Here is a 16,829-nt window from a genome sequence, read left to right on the forward strand (position 1 = left end):
CATTAAGAGCAGCCTCAGATTTACAGTGCACGAGACTCTTCATTTGCCAGATAGCCTATTAAAGCAGATGACTCTCCCACATTGGAAATGGGAGTAAGAGGACATAGCAGCTACTGGACCAAAGACAGAGACACAGCATCACTTAAATAAGCCTCTGTTACTTTGTGTCTACAGCAAAATATGTCTGAGCTCCTGTTGGATTCATTATAGGAAATTATATGTTAAAATGAGCCAGCTGATTTAAAATGTAATGCAACTGGTGTGTAGGTAAACGTAAAAAGTGATTAGTATTGCATCAAACATCTATAAGAACTCTGGCAGCTTTTTACACCTGCTTCAGACTCTGAGGTGGAGGATAACACTCTGCTGATATGAATCCCCCTCTCTGTCCGTCTGTCTCTCGCTTTTCTCTTAATGAAACAATGCAATTATGATTTTCTTCCCCCACTATGGAATTCAGCAAATAGATTAATCTGAAACCATCTGTGTGTCTACATGCTGTTAGCAGCAGCAGGAGACTGCTCCAACGTTGTTTTTCTTTTCTCCTCCATTTATTTTCCCGTCATGAAGTCTTCCCATAGATTGAAGACAGGATCAGCAGATAGTTTGATCTGCAGCCATCTGTATATGAATTTTGTGTAAAAAGCCTGCGTAAGTGAGTGTGTGTGTGTTATCTGGCTGCCTGTGGAGGCTACACACACGTTGATCCTTCACTTTTCTCCAGATGTACAGTTGTACAGTAATTAGCTGCAGAGAAAACAGAGCTGAACCCTGTTATTGCGCATGGCAATGTGTGGTGTTGCTTACCTTGGCAAGCACTGTCTTTTTTGTTCCAGCAAGCAACACACAAGATTCTCTGCTACCGAGGTAGTCAGAGGATGAAACATACAATGGTAGCAATAAGCAAGCTCAAGTGCATACACAACAAAGGTGGCAATCTCTAATAGCCATATTCTGTAGACCTCGGGGGTGTACCACAAAAATACTATCTGTGTCTGTTTATTTCACAAATAAGAATATAAATATTCAGATTTCTATATCTACACTATACTGCCATTGTGTTTTCTGTGTTAAATTGTTGTGTACTGCCATTTTTATCCCCCATAAGAGCATGTATAAGGTTAGCTGCTCACAAAATATATACATTACATTTGTAACATAATATTTCAACCATTTACCTATCTGTATGTGGGACCAAGACAGTTTTGTTTTTGCTCCTGTTTTTCCACAGCTTTCAGTTAAAGATCTAACACTTTTTAAGCACACAAAAGACTTATTTCTCTCGTTAAAATCCATCTTATTGAGCACTCCTCCTTTTCCAGGATAATCCATCCACCTGGCAGTTGTAACATATCAAGATGCTGATTAAACAGCATCATTACTACACAGGTGTGCCCTGGGATGGTCACAATAAGAGGCCAATCTAAAATGTGTAGTTTTATGGTGGGGAAAAAAATACATTCATTGGGATTTCACATGACATACAGAAATGCATTTTTCTTGTCACAGATATACCCCAAAGAATCAGTCAGTATCTGGTGTGACCACCATTTGCCTCGCACAGTGAGACACATCTCGTTCACATTGAGGTGATCTTTGTAATCTTGGAAAAGGAGAAGTGCTCACTAACATGGAGTTTAAACAAATTTGAGACCAGATTTTAAGAGAAACAAGTCTTTTGTGTGTATAAAAAAGTCTCAGGTTCGTAACTTAAACCTGTAAAAAATGTTTGGAAAAAAAAAAAAAGTGCTGCATTGAAATATTTGTTAATTGTATATACCTGTATCAAAAATAGGGATGCATGATAATATTGGCACGTTAGTATCAGCCAATATTGGATTTAAAATGAAATATTGGAATCGGCCAACATGCTTTTTCTTATTTTAAGATAAGATAAGATACACCTTTATTGATCCCACAATTGAGAAATTCCACAATAAACTAATATTACTTTAACTGAAAAGCATTTTATTTCATGTCTCCATCTGCTGGTGGGTCATCACCATAAGAGTATGCATAAATAATAAGATGTTAATGCCACTACAGAAGAGACTACATGATCGCTAAAATTAGGTGGAGAAAAAAGCGTATATATCAATATTGGTATCAGTTATCGGCCATTTAAGTTGTTAGAAATCCTAAATAAAACCTGACTATGTAACTGTTAATGGCCTAAGTGGAAATAGGGTCAACTAACTGAAATAAAACAGAAGATAAAACAGGAATATAAAAGTCCGGAATAAATTGGGCTGCATAGCAAAGCTCTCTTGGCCATACTGCATTTGCTGTTGAAATGGTGCTGAACTTCAGCTTGTCAGTTTCCTTTATATTTTCAAGTCGTGCATTGAGCCAGGCTTCAATACCTGATCATAAGGTAAAAATAAAACTGCGCAGCATCAGTTAAAGGGATAGTGCACCCAAAAATGAAAATTCAGCCATTATCTACTCACCCATATGCCGCAAGTGCGCACACGTGAATGCGGTGTACAGAGAGGCAGTTAGAGCTACAGGCTACAATGAGGCTAAAAACAGAAGTTCAAATGACGTTTTTCCAAACAACTTTTTAAGTCGGGGCTTCAGGACACTTGGATCACTACAGACGAGCAGTATGGAGATATTTTGTTTGTTTATTTGGTTTCAATTATGTGTTTTTGGACGTTTGAATCTGGGGCGCCATAAGCCTCCATTAGGTGGAGTTGTGTTGCTACCCCCTCTCCCCTTGGATCTCCGCAAGTGTTGTGAGGACTCTAAAACTTCACATGAGCCTCCATCGGCATGAGTGTGAGTAGATAAAGGCTGAATTTTCATTTTTGGGTGCACTATCCCTTTAATTTTTATGCTGCACTGAACACTGCTCATACCCAAATAATGTATTTGTTTAAAGCCCTTGTAGACATACCCTCCTCCTTCATGATGCTCATTGGGATAATGGTCCATCTCAGTGCCAGGGAGAGGGTGAACAGGGGGAGGGGGCAGGGGAACATTGGCCCAGTTGGATCCATTGGCTTTAGTGGGTTTGGAGCCAGCCTTGGTCTTCTTCTTCTTCCCTCCCTTTCCACCTACAAAGAGAAAAGAATGCATTTAAGAGACACAATCATTGAAAATTAGGTTGTAAAAGAAAATCAATTAAAAACTAATATACAAGTGGGGTAGCATTGCAAGTTACAGTAGCTGCTTTTGCCATGTGACTAATGTGTAACCAGAAAAAAACTCAATTAAGTCCAAACATGCTACTTAGATTACAGATCCATTTGGACCCAGTTTCAACATACCCATAGAAATTTGTACACAATTTCAAACACAAGATTTCAATGGGCTCCTGGCTGTCAGCACTTACATAGAAAAGCTCAAGGTTGCCGTATGAAAAGCTTGCTTCCATTGATTAATTGGTTGAAAGGCCTCAAATCTCCATAGAAACAGGAGAGAACGGCAGTAAACGAGGTTGAGGCAGACCTTTGTGCTCCACCCATCCCTCAGTGTCCCCTTTCACACCAGGCTTTGGGCTCCACAATGAAATATCTCACTTCACAGCATCATCATAATGAATGGCTTGTGTAGTGTCAGTGTGTCCCTAATGGAATTCACTGAGAGTCTATTACTACTTTCATTTCTTTTATTACACCGGAGAGCCGCTAACCCCATCCATTTCCACTCATATCCCTCCAACGCCAGATTCTCCTCTGTCTCATCCATCTTTATAAATCTGCCAGCCAGGTCAATACTGGGTTTTATACGATTTGGTCACAGTGGAAGAAACCTATATTTCTTTAAAACACATTTGACTTCAAGCCCAAATCTGTTTTTAAGCTGAGGTCTATACAGTATACATGTATTCCTGAAGACTAAGGCATGGCCGATGGAAAATTGACTTATATTACGGTTGGATCATAATACAATTTAAAATCTAAATCCAGTTTGCTCTGAAACTTATAAACAAAGAAAGATAAGGGAAATTATTTATTTACATTAACTTCAAATACATTTAAGAGGTGTTTTTTTTTTTATCAACTGGCAATTTATTAATAAAAGACACTGAGAAAAAAAGCAGTTTTTGGGTGGTTTCTTTAACATTGGTTTTAGCTCATTTTAATTCAATTTTAATTCTTGTGGAAATATATTATTACAACTTCTACTTGGCAGGAGCACTCTTCTTTTTTAATTAACTGTAGACAATTCAGTCTCTTCATTTCAAACAACTAAAGACCTGTGGTACTGGTGTCTTAATTACCTGAACGGGTAGAACATGTTGCCTTTACTTTAGGGCGGCAACCACAATTATTTTCATTATTGATAATTATTTTTATCAATAAATCCACAATTGCTTGGTCTTAAAAAGCATCACAATTTCCTAGACCTCAGGGTGACATCATTAAATTGCCTGCTTTGCTCAACTAACAGCCCAAGACCCAAAGATATTTAGTTAAGCATCTTTTCTAGAGGAAAATATACCAAAACCTAAATTTGTCAATTATCAAGATAATTTATTACTTTTCTGTTGACAAATATACAGATTTTTTTTTTTTTTTTATCATCGATTCAGAACACAATATATCCTTTTGTGATGACAGATAATAAAAAAGTACACACAGTTTTTTGGTTTTATCACATCCTGTCAGAAGTGCCCCCAAGAGGTGGTCACGGAGGGCTACAGCCACCATGGTACAATTGCTGGCCCCTCTTCTGCCCCCCTTGTGAAAATAATCAAAAATAACTGGAGGCAACATGACTGTCTTTAAGAGGCTGTGGCACACTCATTTTTAAGATACTTGGGGCTAGAAGGGGGGGCTACACAATCCTCCAGGCTAGCTAAATTGTAGCGAGGAAAAAACGGACACAACCACTTTCAGAGGGGTACTTAAATTCAGTAATGGCTTTTGGTTTCAGTGTGTGTCACCCCAACATTTTTTAATGGCCCCACCTGACCACCCTAAGGCCCCGATCATACAGAAAGCATTTTAGCAGCTGGAGGCCTTTTTGTAATTGTTTTAAACAAGAATGAAGCTTTTTCCTTGCAGTTTTTGTGTTGTGACACGCCTCACATTTCTGCGATCTAGGTGCCTGGTGTTTTTGCCAGAGCGCTCTGAACTCCTCAAGTTGAGAAAAACTTCAGCTCAGAGCGGAAAAGCGCCCCATGTCATCTTTTTTTCATGATAATGGTACAGGTTGCTGGATACCCAGAGCTATACAGCCTGACGATAGACAGCAGGTTGTCAAACTGTCCCCGAGCCATCCTGAAATATGCCTGGAAATGGACATCATCGAGGTGAAGCCCCCGGACCAACTGGTGGTTCTCCCTGTGATCCACCCTTTTCATTAAGGTCTCTTGTACCCACACAGATCTCTGTTACTCTGTGCTCAACAAACTATTTGCTGTCAGCCACTCACCGTCAGCCAGAGCTGGAGCAAGTACCCTCTGTCTGTCCATTTTAGTAACTAGCTACTAATTACTGCGGAGGAAAAAAAAAAAAAAAAAGAAAAACGTAGATTGATTACACAGGAAAGTTAGTGTAAGGATGTCATGGGGTGGTTGCCTGGCAACAATAAAAAGGCGCAGCAAGCATTTTTTTCTCTCTTTTTTTCAACTAGTGGCATTCAATTAAAAAAAAAGGCAATGCTGTGCACCTTGCATTTTGCAACCTGTAAAACAGGCCCTAAGGGAAAATTTCCAGGGGCGCCACTGCATCTCTTCTTGAATGGCAATATCTATCAAGTTTATCACACACTGGATAGCATCTCCATGGTGTGCAATCCTGTACTGTGCCATTGATTTTTCAGCGTTTATTAATACATAAATGTTCTCTCATGCTTATTAGATTGTGCATATGGAAGGGTAGAAGGAGGCATACTGTAGAGTATTTGCATGTATTAATCCATTTGTGGCAGTGCCTCTCTACCAGTAAACACTTAACATCTCAGTCCAGGAAATAACCCAAACTGACGTCACCAGCCACACAGACTAGTGAAAGCCATCTTTGGAAACTCTGTTGAACACATTTGTATCTGTCAATTGTTGGTTAGCTGTCGCTGCCAAAGGCCTGTAATCACTTTTCCCAGCACCACAAAAAAAGGCTGCCAATACTGCATCTTGTGCAATGTAACATCATGCACTCTAATGTAATCTAATAAACTGGCTTGACTCAGGCATGGTAAAAAGTAGATCACTGTCATCAAAAGAAACCTACAGAGGCAATGAGGTACAGGTCTATTGATTTTTATGGCAGCCAGATGGCAGAGACAGAGGAAACTGCACAATATGTTTTAAATCGTCAAAATTCCGGTTCTATTACTCTTATAAACTATTTTACCAGGAAGAAAAACAAAGGCCCTTTAAAGATGAGCTTTGTAACAATGCTGGGGCAGGGGAGGAGCTATCAGGCATGAAGAGATAGACGGGGTGTCGGAATAAGATTAATAAAGAATGGAAGTAATAAAAGAAACAACTGTAAGCCCAAGGCAGGCGGCACCACAGTGTAAGTATAGTCTGAAAGTAATTGGGTTTCCTAATCGTACCTCTGGGCGACGCTTGACTTTTACCAATAAATGGTGAGCTGACGTGATTGTTCAATCATCCTTAGTCCCTCCACACAAGACCAGCCATCAATATTGTAAATGAGCCTCTTCTAGGGAAGGATGGTCTGGCAGAGGAATTACAACAGCTCACCCCAAATATGAAAAATACAGAGAGAGAGGCTGTGGCTAGGAGCTACACAGGAATTACACAGCGAACCCATCTCCTCTGACAAAACTGGGCCTCTCTTCAAAGGGGAACTCATACTATATATAGATTCAGCGTTGGGTATTTATACCCAAGGTTTGGGCGCTCCCAGCCTATAACTGCAGGGCTGCGCAGCCTTGAGCTTGCTCTGTTTTCATTGGGTGCGTCAGTGCTGAGGGGGAAAGCCACAGAGCAGCGACTCTAGAAAGACTACACAGCCAGATATAACTTATGAGTGGGAGAATCATTTCAAAAAGGACATCAAAATAACTGAAAGTCATGTATCATCATTTTTCTTGGCTATGTTTAGAAAACAACATATTACATAATGAGGTGAGATGCAACATATATGGAACACAAAAGGTCACACACAACAACGGACTGCACATAATCATCGACTTTGTAGCGTCACAGACAGCGTGAGTGTGAGGGGAATGTGGAGTCTTCAGGGTCTCAAGCTGCTACAGAAAACACAAAAAACACCAGCTACCTCTTCTCCCCTACACTAAGAAAGGTTTTAATGAGCAGCTTCATGTCCCCAGTGGAGATCCATGCTGCCATGAAAGCTGCTCTATTTCTGTTCCTTTTCATCCTGCTCTCCTCCTTCAGACCTGACATTCATTATTCTTTCCATCTCCTCAGAGGGAGAGTGAGGCACTGTAACTTCAACTTTCCCCCCCTTCAAATGCTGAGTTTACTTTGGTTGTATCAAACCTTAGCTTGTGCTGATTCAAATTTCCATTACTGTTTAAAATGTAGTACATAGTGCACCACATATACTATATAAAACACATTTAGACTCAAAAACCCATTTTAGTGCTTATCTCCTGTTCATTATAGCAACGGGTCTAATGAATAACACATCTTGTGCTAATTAAATCACTTTTATGGTATCAATAATACAGATGCAAGCTCATTTTTTCTATCAGTCTTATCTATTTATTTATTTATATATTTTTTTCAAGTAAATGTGCGAAGCTGTACCCAGAACTCCCTGAAACAGATAACCTTGATTATACCATAAATTCCTCCCGATGTGCACTGAAATGCAAGGGTAGGTGGAAGGCTTTTGGCCAAGGTGAACACTTTAAACAATAAATTCCTTCCTATATTTCAAATGACATTCATCATTCATTTGTCTTCCTCACAGTATCTACATACTGTAAGCTTTTATTTATTATTTCCTTTTTTGCCAAGACCTTGATGAGAAGATTGTTACCACTCTCATCTATTTCTGTTAAATATGAAGCTACAGTCAGTTATGTCTGTTAGCTTAGCTTAGCATAAAGACTGGTAGCACAAGGAAACAGCTAGCCTGGCTCTGTCACAAAGTAATAAAATCCATCAATAAATTATACATTAGATATGTTTTACTTTATCTGTTGTTTTAACGAGGGGTTATGAGTTATCTTTGGACAGAGTCATGCTAGCTGTTTTCCCCTACTTTCAGTCCTAATGCTAAGCTAAGCTAAGCTAAGCTAAGCTAAGCTAACAAGACAGTGGCTGGAGAAGGCCTACTGAAGCGAGAGTGGTATCCATTGACTGTATAATAAAGATGGACAATTTGACAGCTCTGCAAAAGAGACGCCAAAACATCTTGATCGCTCCCCCTTCTGGCTGGCTGCAGTATAGGTCATAAACCCCACCCCCTCCATGTTAGCAGATGGGGCATGACTCAAACTAAAAATCAAGTACGCAACAAATAATTTGTCCCAAAGATGTTTTTTTTTTTTTTTTTTCTCTCTCTATCATTTCAGGTAGTTCCTTTAATGCTGATGTGTTCAAGTGTTTTTCTGATAAGATGGTTTCAACTAGTTATTTGATACAATAAAAAGGGGCTTTGACAACATGACTGACAGCTGTTTGTGCCAGTCGGTTTGCTTATGACTGGTTGAATGGGTGTATGGGTGGGAACATGAGAAGGCAGAGATTGCTTCTGCGCAGACTCTGGCCCCAAATGACATCACCAACGCAAGATGCCAGTAGCAGGATATTTTGGTATTTATGGTGGTATCGATCTTCTTATCTGACTCTCAGCACAAAAAGTTGAGCAATTCTTTTAAAGCATATTATCTAACATACTGTGCAGCGATAATTCTTAATTATGTTTCTCTACATGTTATAAAATAGCAATACAGCATGTGCAATGTCCACTCAGCCCTCAGTAACCTGCCTGTCTTCAGGAAGAATCTGCCTGTAAGGCATGGCCGCCTCACATCCTTCTCTCTGCCCACTGTGTGCCGGAGCATTGAATTACAGACCAGTTAAGGCAGTGGCTTGTAACTAGATAAAAGAGGAGAGTGTAGGGGAGGCAGGCAGAGGGCTGCCTTGGTGTCCTATAAATGACATTGTAATTCTCTGAACATGGGTTTTAGTGTAGTCAGCCACCATTAGGAGAAGAGGGAAAAAGGGAGGTATTTTTGCCACTTTACCCAGCCAAGCATCTCTAATGGTGTGTGTGTGTGTCTATAGTCCACTCTGTCTGAAAGACCCCCTCTGCCCCTATTCCCGTCTGCTCACTCACACAGTGAAAGACAAAGCCTTTACAAGGACCGGCAGTGATGGCAGAAACCCAGCATTAGCACTTGCAGCGATATCCTGTCAGGAGATCACAGAACTATTCTTCCTCTCTGATTTAAATGTCCTGCTTCTTTCTGTTACAAGGAGCTGTTGACTCCTATCCAATATCACAACATGGCTGTGTACAGTAGTAGCTATTTTACACAGAAACCCATATGACTGAAAAAAATACTCAAAGAGCATTAATCCATCCAGCATTAAAGCATTTCACATATAATGAACTGCAGGCAGCCGGAGCTGTGTGAGCAAAGCATCTCTGGTGAGGGAGAGGGACTGTGCTAATAAAATTTTTCTCAGATGCCAGGTTAGTACATGCAAATAACAGATCAATAAAGCAATTAGGATATCAGTCAATCATCGAGTCAAGCTGCAGAGCCCCAGAGAGTGTCCCAGTTTGTTTTTTATAAAATTCTCTGCTGCGTAAACCAACCTGAGAGACTGCCGCTTCGCTCTGAGCTGTTGTGAGAGCTGGTGGTGCTGAAATCTTGTGATTGGTTGTGTGGTATTCTATTAGACAATCCTTCGGCCAATCGGTAGTCAGGAATGAAAAGGAGGGCTACAGTGGAGGTTAAAGGGCAAAAATCACAGTGGCATCAGGTGATTGGCAGTTAGCACAAGCACATGCAAACATGCAGTTAGAGCATTGAGCAAGCAGGACAAATTCAGGATTCATACATTCAACAGGGTGCATTTATTCAACCTTTCATTCACTCAGCGATTTGTATGCAACAGGCGCTGCGTTTGCTGGACAAATTTGATTTGTTTTTGATCCAAAAAACACAGTGCTAATCTTTGAATCAATTTTCAATTGGGTAAATGAGTCAATAGTGGAGATTTTAATTCAATATTTGTCCCCCTTCAGAGAGATTTTAATCATTCATAATCACATATGATCATACTTCTTAAAATAATGACAGGGTGTATTAGTAAAACAGTTTTTAAAGATTCATTGCATTAAAGAGACTATGTAAAAACTATAATTAATCTGTTTTAGACTGTTGGAAAATGAGATCATAAATATGTATTAGAATACAGCCGAGGAATACTCATTACACCTAAAGTATGAAACTCCACTCGGCTTTAAAAAATCCTGCATCAAATCCACGGTAATTAATTTGGATTATTTTCTTAAACATTAGTCAAGCTAATATGGATTGGCGATTACTCTGAAACTGAAGGAGGGGTGGTACTATCATGAAAAACCCGGCAAGAAAATGGATGGATGACTTAACTGCACTGCTCTCTCATGAGATGTTTATTCAACCTTGGAGTGTAACCAAGATGATGTCTGCTGGGGGAAAATGACTCGTTTTAAGACAGCCTCCCTCAGACCACAGTGGCTTTAGGAAGGCTTCAGAGACTTATGGTGGAAAAGTTTTAACTCCACATGGCCTGGTTACAAATGTAAATGTGTGGTGTGTGATCTGGACTAATTCACTTTGGTTTTGATGTCCGAGGATAAGAATAATCAGCTATTGTACATACTCTGTATACACTTGCTAAACCTCACACATGAGAACAACAACATCCCCGCTTCTCAGCGTAGCTTACTGTTGTTGCAGGAGTTCTTGTCGGGCAGCGAGTACCCCAGGTTGGCCATCTCCTGTTTGGCCTGGAGTGAAGCCTTCCACTGGGCCTCGGGCAGGTCCACTGCCAGCTCGTGGATGCTGCTGGAGTGGAGAATCTGGGTGGTGGCATAGGGAGTGGCCTGGGACGTTTGGCCAGGGCTGTTGTAGTTGGCTTTGGTGGTGAAGTCTATGCTGCTGTAGATGGCTCCATCAGAGAGCATGGTGCCTGTTTTATCTCCTTGCCCAGTGGGGAGATCTGGAAAAAAAAGAAAGGGAGGGAGTTTATAGGATAATTGTTCTCTAAAAAAATGTCTGGAATGTTTAAATAAACATTTGTCTGCTGTTTAATGGCTGACTATCTGTATACATCAGGTCTCGAGTGACCAGGGATTCAAGTACATGTGGTTCTGCAGTGTTATGGAATTACAGTCTGTGTCTTTGTGCTTTCGGGTCAGCTCACATCTTAAGAAACAGCACTTAATAGGCTGATCTCATTCAAAAAACTCAGCCCCAGTTATTCATGCATCCCAACCCTCAGCCTCCCAGTTGAGGTGTCCCGTTTCCCCCACATGTGTGGATATCTCACTCCCCTCCCTTCTCTGTTCATATACATGAGGGATACTGCTGCTGCTCTGCATGTGTGTGTGATGACAGAGGAAGGGAGGAAGAGAGGGAGAGAGCCAGGGAAAGAGCAAGCAGACTCTCTCCGTGGTGCATGGTTTGCATGCCCAGTGAAGGGGAGATGATGTAGAGCCATGGCGGAAGTGTCCGCATCTGCGCCAGTCAAGCTGCGCCTGTCCTTCACGACTGGCTGCTCAAGACCATCCTTTCAAACACCCGCCCACCCTCTGCTCCTCTGCCCGTCTCTCCCCACACATTCTCTTGCTCTGAGGTATGGGCTGTGACACCAGGCTGGACTATTTGCCATTACTCAGCCTGGTGACAGTGGAGGCCCTGCTGTTAATGCTCTAGCTGTCCTCTGAAGTGATATATAAATATAAACCCAAACACACGTGCAATATGCATATGTGTATACATCTTGCATGCATATATGTACATGATGAACAACAGGAGCTCCAGTAGAGCAGAGAGGAAGATAAGTCATCATCTTTCATCTCTTACGGTCTCTTTCTCACAGCACCTGGGACAGCACCAAGGCACTCACCTCCTCGGCCAAAGTTACTCAGGTCATTGGGTCCCCCGGAGCTGCTGTTGACAGGCAGGCTGGTGGCTGGCCAAGAGTCCGCTAACCAGGGGTAACCTGGGTCACTGGCATTCAGCAGGCCTGGCCGGCTAGGAGGAAACACAGGATGAAACACTCGATTAAACATATGCTGTGAGATTACACTAACACCACAGCTTCTTGTAGAAAAACACCCTCAATTGTTTAATATGCATGGTTTATTTCGACATTATGTTACTGGATTCCAAAAATAATCAATAAAAAAACATGACAGCAATCAGCCGTGAGACAATGTGAAGCCAAAAACATTAAACATATGTTTAAATGTTAGTCTGTGCACAAGAATGTGTGGTGGTGCGCGATAAGCTTGCCATAAGCCTCTCAAGCTAATGAAACACTTCTGAGATAGGGGGAAATACTGTACGGATACATTTCGTCGCCCACAAAGTTGGAATTCCTTCAGGCAAACGCAGCCCTTTATCTCTCTGTTTCTCCTGCTGTGTCTTTGTCACATTCCCTGTTATTAAAGCAGAAGCACACTATGGAGACACTAATGCATGCATTTGCTCTCTACACACACGTGTCGCAGTGCACGCTGACAGCCACATGTATACGTTTCCTTATTCATTAATATCTTGCATATTCTGCTGTGTTTTCACATCAACCCCTTGCGGTGATGTCCAGACAGTCTAAATCTTATTTGATGAGATGTCAAAGCTCGGCCCTAGCCCCACCATGATGCCCCCGACCCACTTGTGGGATGTCTGCATATGGGAGAGGGCAGCTCCATTTAACAGGTGTTGTGTCCCTCCTCAGGGGGTGAGAACCATAAAAAGCAGCCATTAAGACTTTAACCTGTCATGGGTGACTGCTGGGAGGCCATTAGGGCCACTTTACTGTACAATCACGTCTGAGGCTCGTTACCATGGATAACACAGATGGAGTTAAATGAGAATGAGAGATAGAGTTAAATGTCTTTGTTTATGTGTCACTTTACTGATGCATCAAACCCTGGCTTTTTCTATTGACTTTGCATTAAAATGGATTAGAATGCAATGAAAATTTAAGAATGTAAAATTAATAGTTTTTTCTAATAGAAAGAGGAAACGTAGTAAACACACTTTAAGCAAACAAAAGACCCTCAAGAAAACTATCAGAATTATTCTGCTCTGTTTATTTATTTTCTCCTGAGAAATCACACCCTGCAATGGTCAAACATGTACCACATGTGATGAAACGGATGGCATTGCCTTCTCAGAAACACAGCACACCCCGCTGTTTGTGCCCGGCAGTGCTGTATGTAGCAGACTACAGATACACATGTGCGCTCTGAGAAGCTGCAGAGCACAGTAGTTAGCAGCCTGGCTGCCTGATGGGGCTTTTTGTCTCAGCTCCAGCGGGGTGACGTGTTGGCTCTGAGGGACTGGGAGAGAGTCAAGCCCTGAGGACAAGGGCAGGTAATGGGCGTGCTGCAGTCAGTCTCTCCCTCAGCCACAGGTTCTAATGAGAAGAGCTGTTCCAGAGGGGGGGGGGGGGGGGGGGGGGGGCGTCCAAATGAACTGCAGCACTGGCAAGCTAAGAGCCCTCGCTGTGGTTCCTGAATGCCAAAACAGGCCCTCGGGGGAGACAAGTCATTCAAATTGATGGCTGTGCATCAGGCACATGCACTTTTATGGGGTAATACATCTCTCCCTGTCCTTCTACCTCTGTTTCTGGCTGCCATGTTCCCCCACTGCCATCATTCTCTCTTGCCATACCATCTTTCCCTATCCCTATTTTCCTTTATTTCCTTTTATACACCTCCATATCCTCTTTCTATCCCCTGCCTCCTGAGCGCTTAGCATCTGTCAGACTAAAAATTCCAAGCAGCTGGAAAGAAGAGGACGCTGTTCTCTTTTGTTGACTCAAGCAAGACTGCACCACAAATGCGCGTCGTCTAAAGTAAAAGACCATGCCTTTGTGTCGTTACTTGTCTCACTTGTCCTGTGTGCGCCATCAAGTCGTCCCCCAGCCCACTAGAGAAAGACCATTTGAAAGAGAAGGAGCTGACAGTGGAAATGGCTGCATTGTCCTTGTATTTATCACACAGCAGTATTCCTGCTAAGGATAATTAGAATAAGACTGATTTCTACTGGCGATATTTGTTATATATATGTGTGTGTTCGACTGTGTGTGTGAGTGTGAGATGGTGGGGTGATGGGAGGCTGGTGGGAGGAGAGCGGACACCAGGTCATACATCTAATGAAAAGTCAACACCTAACTTTTAATCCCTGCCCACCCTACGATGGATGGCAACCTTGGCAGATAAAATTTCATTTGGAGCATTTCCTCTTCCTGTTAGACATTTGAGTTACGTGTGATGGGTAGGAAACCATAAATACTGCCTAAGATGCCTGACACTGAGCTTCCCATAAATAAGCCAAGTGAGAGATATTAATTCCAAAGCAACTTCATAAATCAGATGTTTATGGTCCCACAGACGAGTGAATGGAATTTGGATTAAAAGTCTAGACATTAGCTAACACTTAGAGCAATGGGAAACACAGATTACTTTCTAGATTAAATCTCAGGGAACATGATTTCATTTAGCATTCAGATCCTGGGATGTAAAGGATCTCCATAGCAACAGTGTTGGTGAAACTTGTTCACTGCAATGCTCAGCCCATTCTCCCTGCCTATAGGAGTGAATCTGCTTTGCTAAAATATTGATCAGTGCAGAGATAGGAAGTTATTACTACCTCCTAATTACCATCTCCCTATTGGCAGGGGGATAAGGAATGAGCCCTTATTGGCTTTTATCAATTTCAATTGAGCAGCCAAAGTCAAATCGTCCAGGTCTACCAATCTGCAGCCTATTCATCTTCCATGAATCATTTATTTTGTGATCGATTAAATGTAATTGTTCAGTCAGGGCAATTTGGCAGGAGCCAATGAGAAACTGGAAACAGACGCGGCTTCATTTGCTATTGTCTAATTAATGCAATAAACATCTCATGTAACAAATGAACACATTTTCCTCTGATACTCTGCAACACAGTCTCACTCTCAGGGCAGATGGGCAAGTTGCAACATCTGGGATTTGATGGCACTAGAGTGACTAACGGATCAGAGGCTCGTGTTAGAGTTCCAGACTGCATCCCATTCCAGTGTTGTGAAAATTGTGGCAGTCGCTGCTACTGACTAAAGATATGACAAATATAGAGCACCACAAATACAGACATTTCAAATCCCATTCGCTGGAGTGAGAATCAGAACCACTTATGTGGAAAATTGAAGGAAAAACACTACAGCAGAAAGTAGATGAGAAAAGGCATGGCAAGTGGCGTGGCTAATTCATTGAGAGCATGCTGGCAGCTCACAGAACAATATAGGCAAAATTGTCCATTGTGGCATCCAGTCATACGCACACAGTAAGGAGAAAAAAACAGCATAAATCTAAAAATGCTGCAACCCGACTGCAGAACAGACACATTCCCAAAAGCCCAGGGACACAGGGTCAGATTTAGTTGGCAATCTCTCACTGAGTGTTTGAGATCTAGAGACTTTACCTAGTCAGGTGTGATAAGCAGTAGATAGACAGAAGCCCGGGATTCTCAAGGGAGTCTCTTGAATACCCACAAAGGCTCAGTAACTGGTGTCATTGAGATGTGCCCTATTCTCTGTAGCCCCTCTCTCTTTCACTAACACACACTGAAATGGAGCAGGCTGTATGGGGGTGCAAGTGGGGTACCTCCACACACCTCTCCCCTGGGTAATTATTTTTACATTATTACATGTGCTCAGATCCCAGCCGCCCACGCAAGGTGACAGGCAAATTTATCACTCCAGAGGGCTTCTGGGTTGCCTGTAGCCGGCAGCGGAAGATAAATGACAAAATAAAAGCACTCTCTGCTTAAATTGTTTCTGTTAATTCTGTTGAGGAGATTTATGAGTTCATCTATCGATGCATGAACGGAGATGTGGTAGAAATGTATATTTGCACGCCGGTTTGCATGGCAGGCACACAAACAGGTATTGGTTATCTATCAATCTATCAGTCATTTATCAGTGTTACAATCAAAAGCTGCTTGTGTAGACGTACGGGGATCTATTGTGCTTGTCCTTACTTTCTGTCATACATTTATATATTTTTTTATGTTACAATGTCAGATAATCATATTAAACGTGGCCATAATTTCAAATAATAAGGTAAACATATAAAAATAATCCCTGTGAACAAAAACCTCAGGTTTAAGGCTTCTGAATACTCTGTTTCTAGGGCTGGGCGGTATGACCTAAAATTTATATCACGGTATAAATTGAATCCCTTCACGGTAACGGTATATATCGCGGTATAAATTTAAGTGTAAAAGTTATAATAGAAGTGTTTCTGAGCGGGTTTTGTAGTCCCTTAGCAAAGCTAAATTGGTAAAAAAAAACAACAACAACAACAACAACAAAAACAACAAAAGCAAAGATATAATGTATTTTTTAGAGCATTTATTGTGCAGAATGCAGATCTCAAAACTCAAAATTAAAACCCAGTACTCTATGGTGCAAAATGTCCCCTGGGATCTATATCAAAAGGTAATTTGCTTCTTTTAGCAAAATCCTAAATGACTGAGTTGTGTTTTTTCCACCTGGACCTTTATGCTTTGACATTTCTCCTCTAATCATCACGCTGTAACCTGTGACAGGCTGCTATGATACCACAACTATCACACATTCACATATGGAGTTTTTTGTGGAGCCCCTAGCGTCACATAGGTTTACATTACCAAAGGTTTATGACAAACTCTCTTGC

At 41.5% G+C, this 16,829-nt stretch overlaps 1 protein-coding gene across 10 annotated transcripts in view; it reads right to left on the minus strand.

Moving 5' to 3' along the window:
- robo2 (roundabout, axon guidance receptor, homolog 2 (Drosophila)) overlaps positions 1–16,829 on the minus strand; it is a 183,782-nt gene that overhangs the window by 16,418 nt on the left and 150,535 nt on the right. For 6 of the 10 annotated variants that reach the window (XM_050062718.1, XM_050062724.1, XM_050062708.1 and 3 more), the window contains 4 exons: positions 12,029–12,156; positions 10,847–11,119; positions 9,726–9,851; positions 2,900–3,059 (listed from right to left, as the gene is read on the minus strand). In XM_050062718.1, the coding sequence (XP_049918675.1) occupies positions 2,900–3,059; positions 9,726–9,851; positions 10,847–11,119; positions 12,029–12,156 (687 nt within the window). The remainder of the gene's footprint in view (positions 1–2,899; positions 3,060–9,725; positions 9,852–10,846; positions 11,120–12,028; positions 12,157–16,829) is intronic. The other 4 variants (XM_050062743.1, XM_050062733.1, XM_050062791.1 and 1 more) reach the window with 1 other exon arrangement.

The sequence above is a fragment of the Epinephelus moara genome, chromosome 2, assembly GCF_006386435.1.
Source record: "Epinephelus moara isolate mb chromosome 2, YSFRI_EMoa_1.0, whole genome shotgun sequence".
Lineage (NCBI taxonomy): Eukaryota > Metazoa > Chordata > Actinopteri > Perciformes > Serranidae > Epinephelus > Epinephelus moara.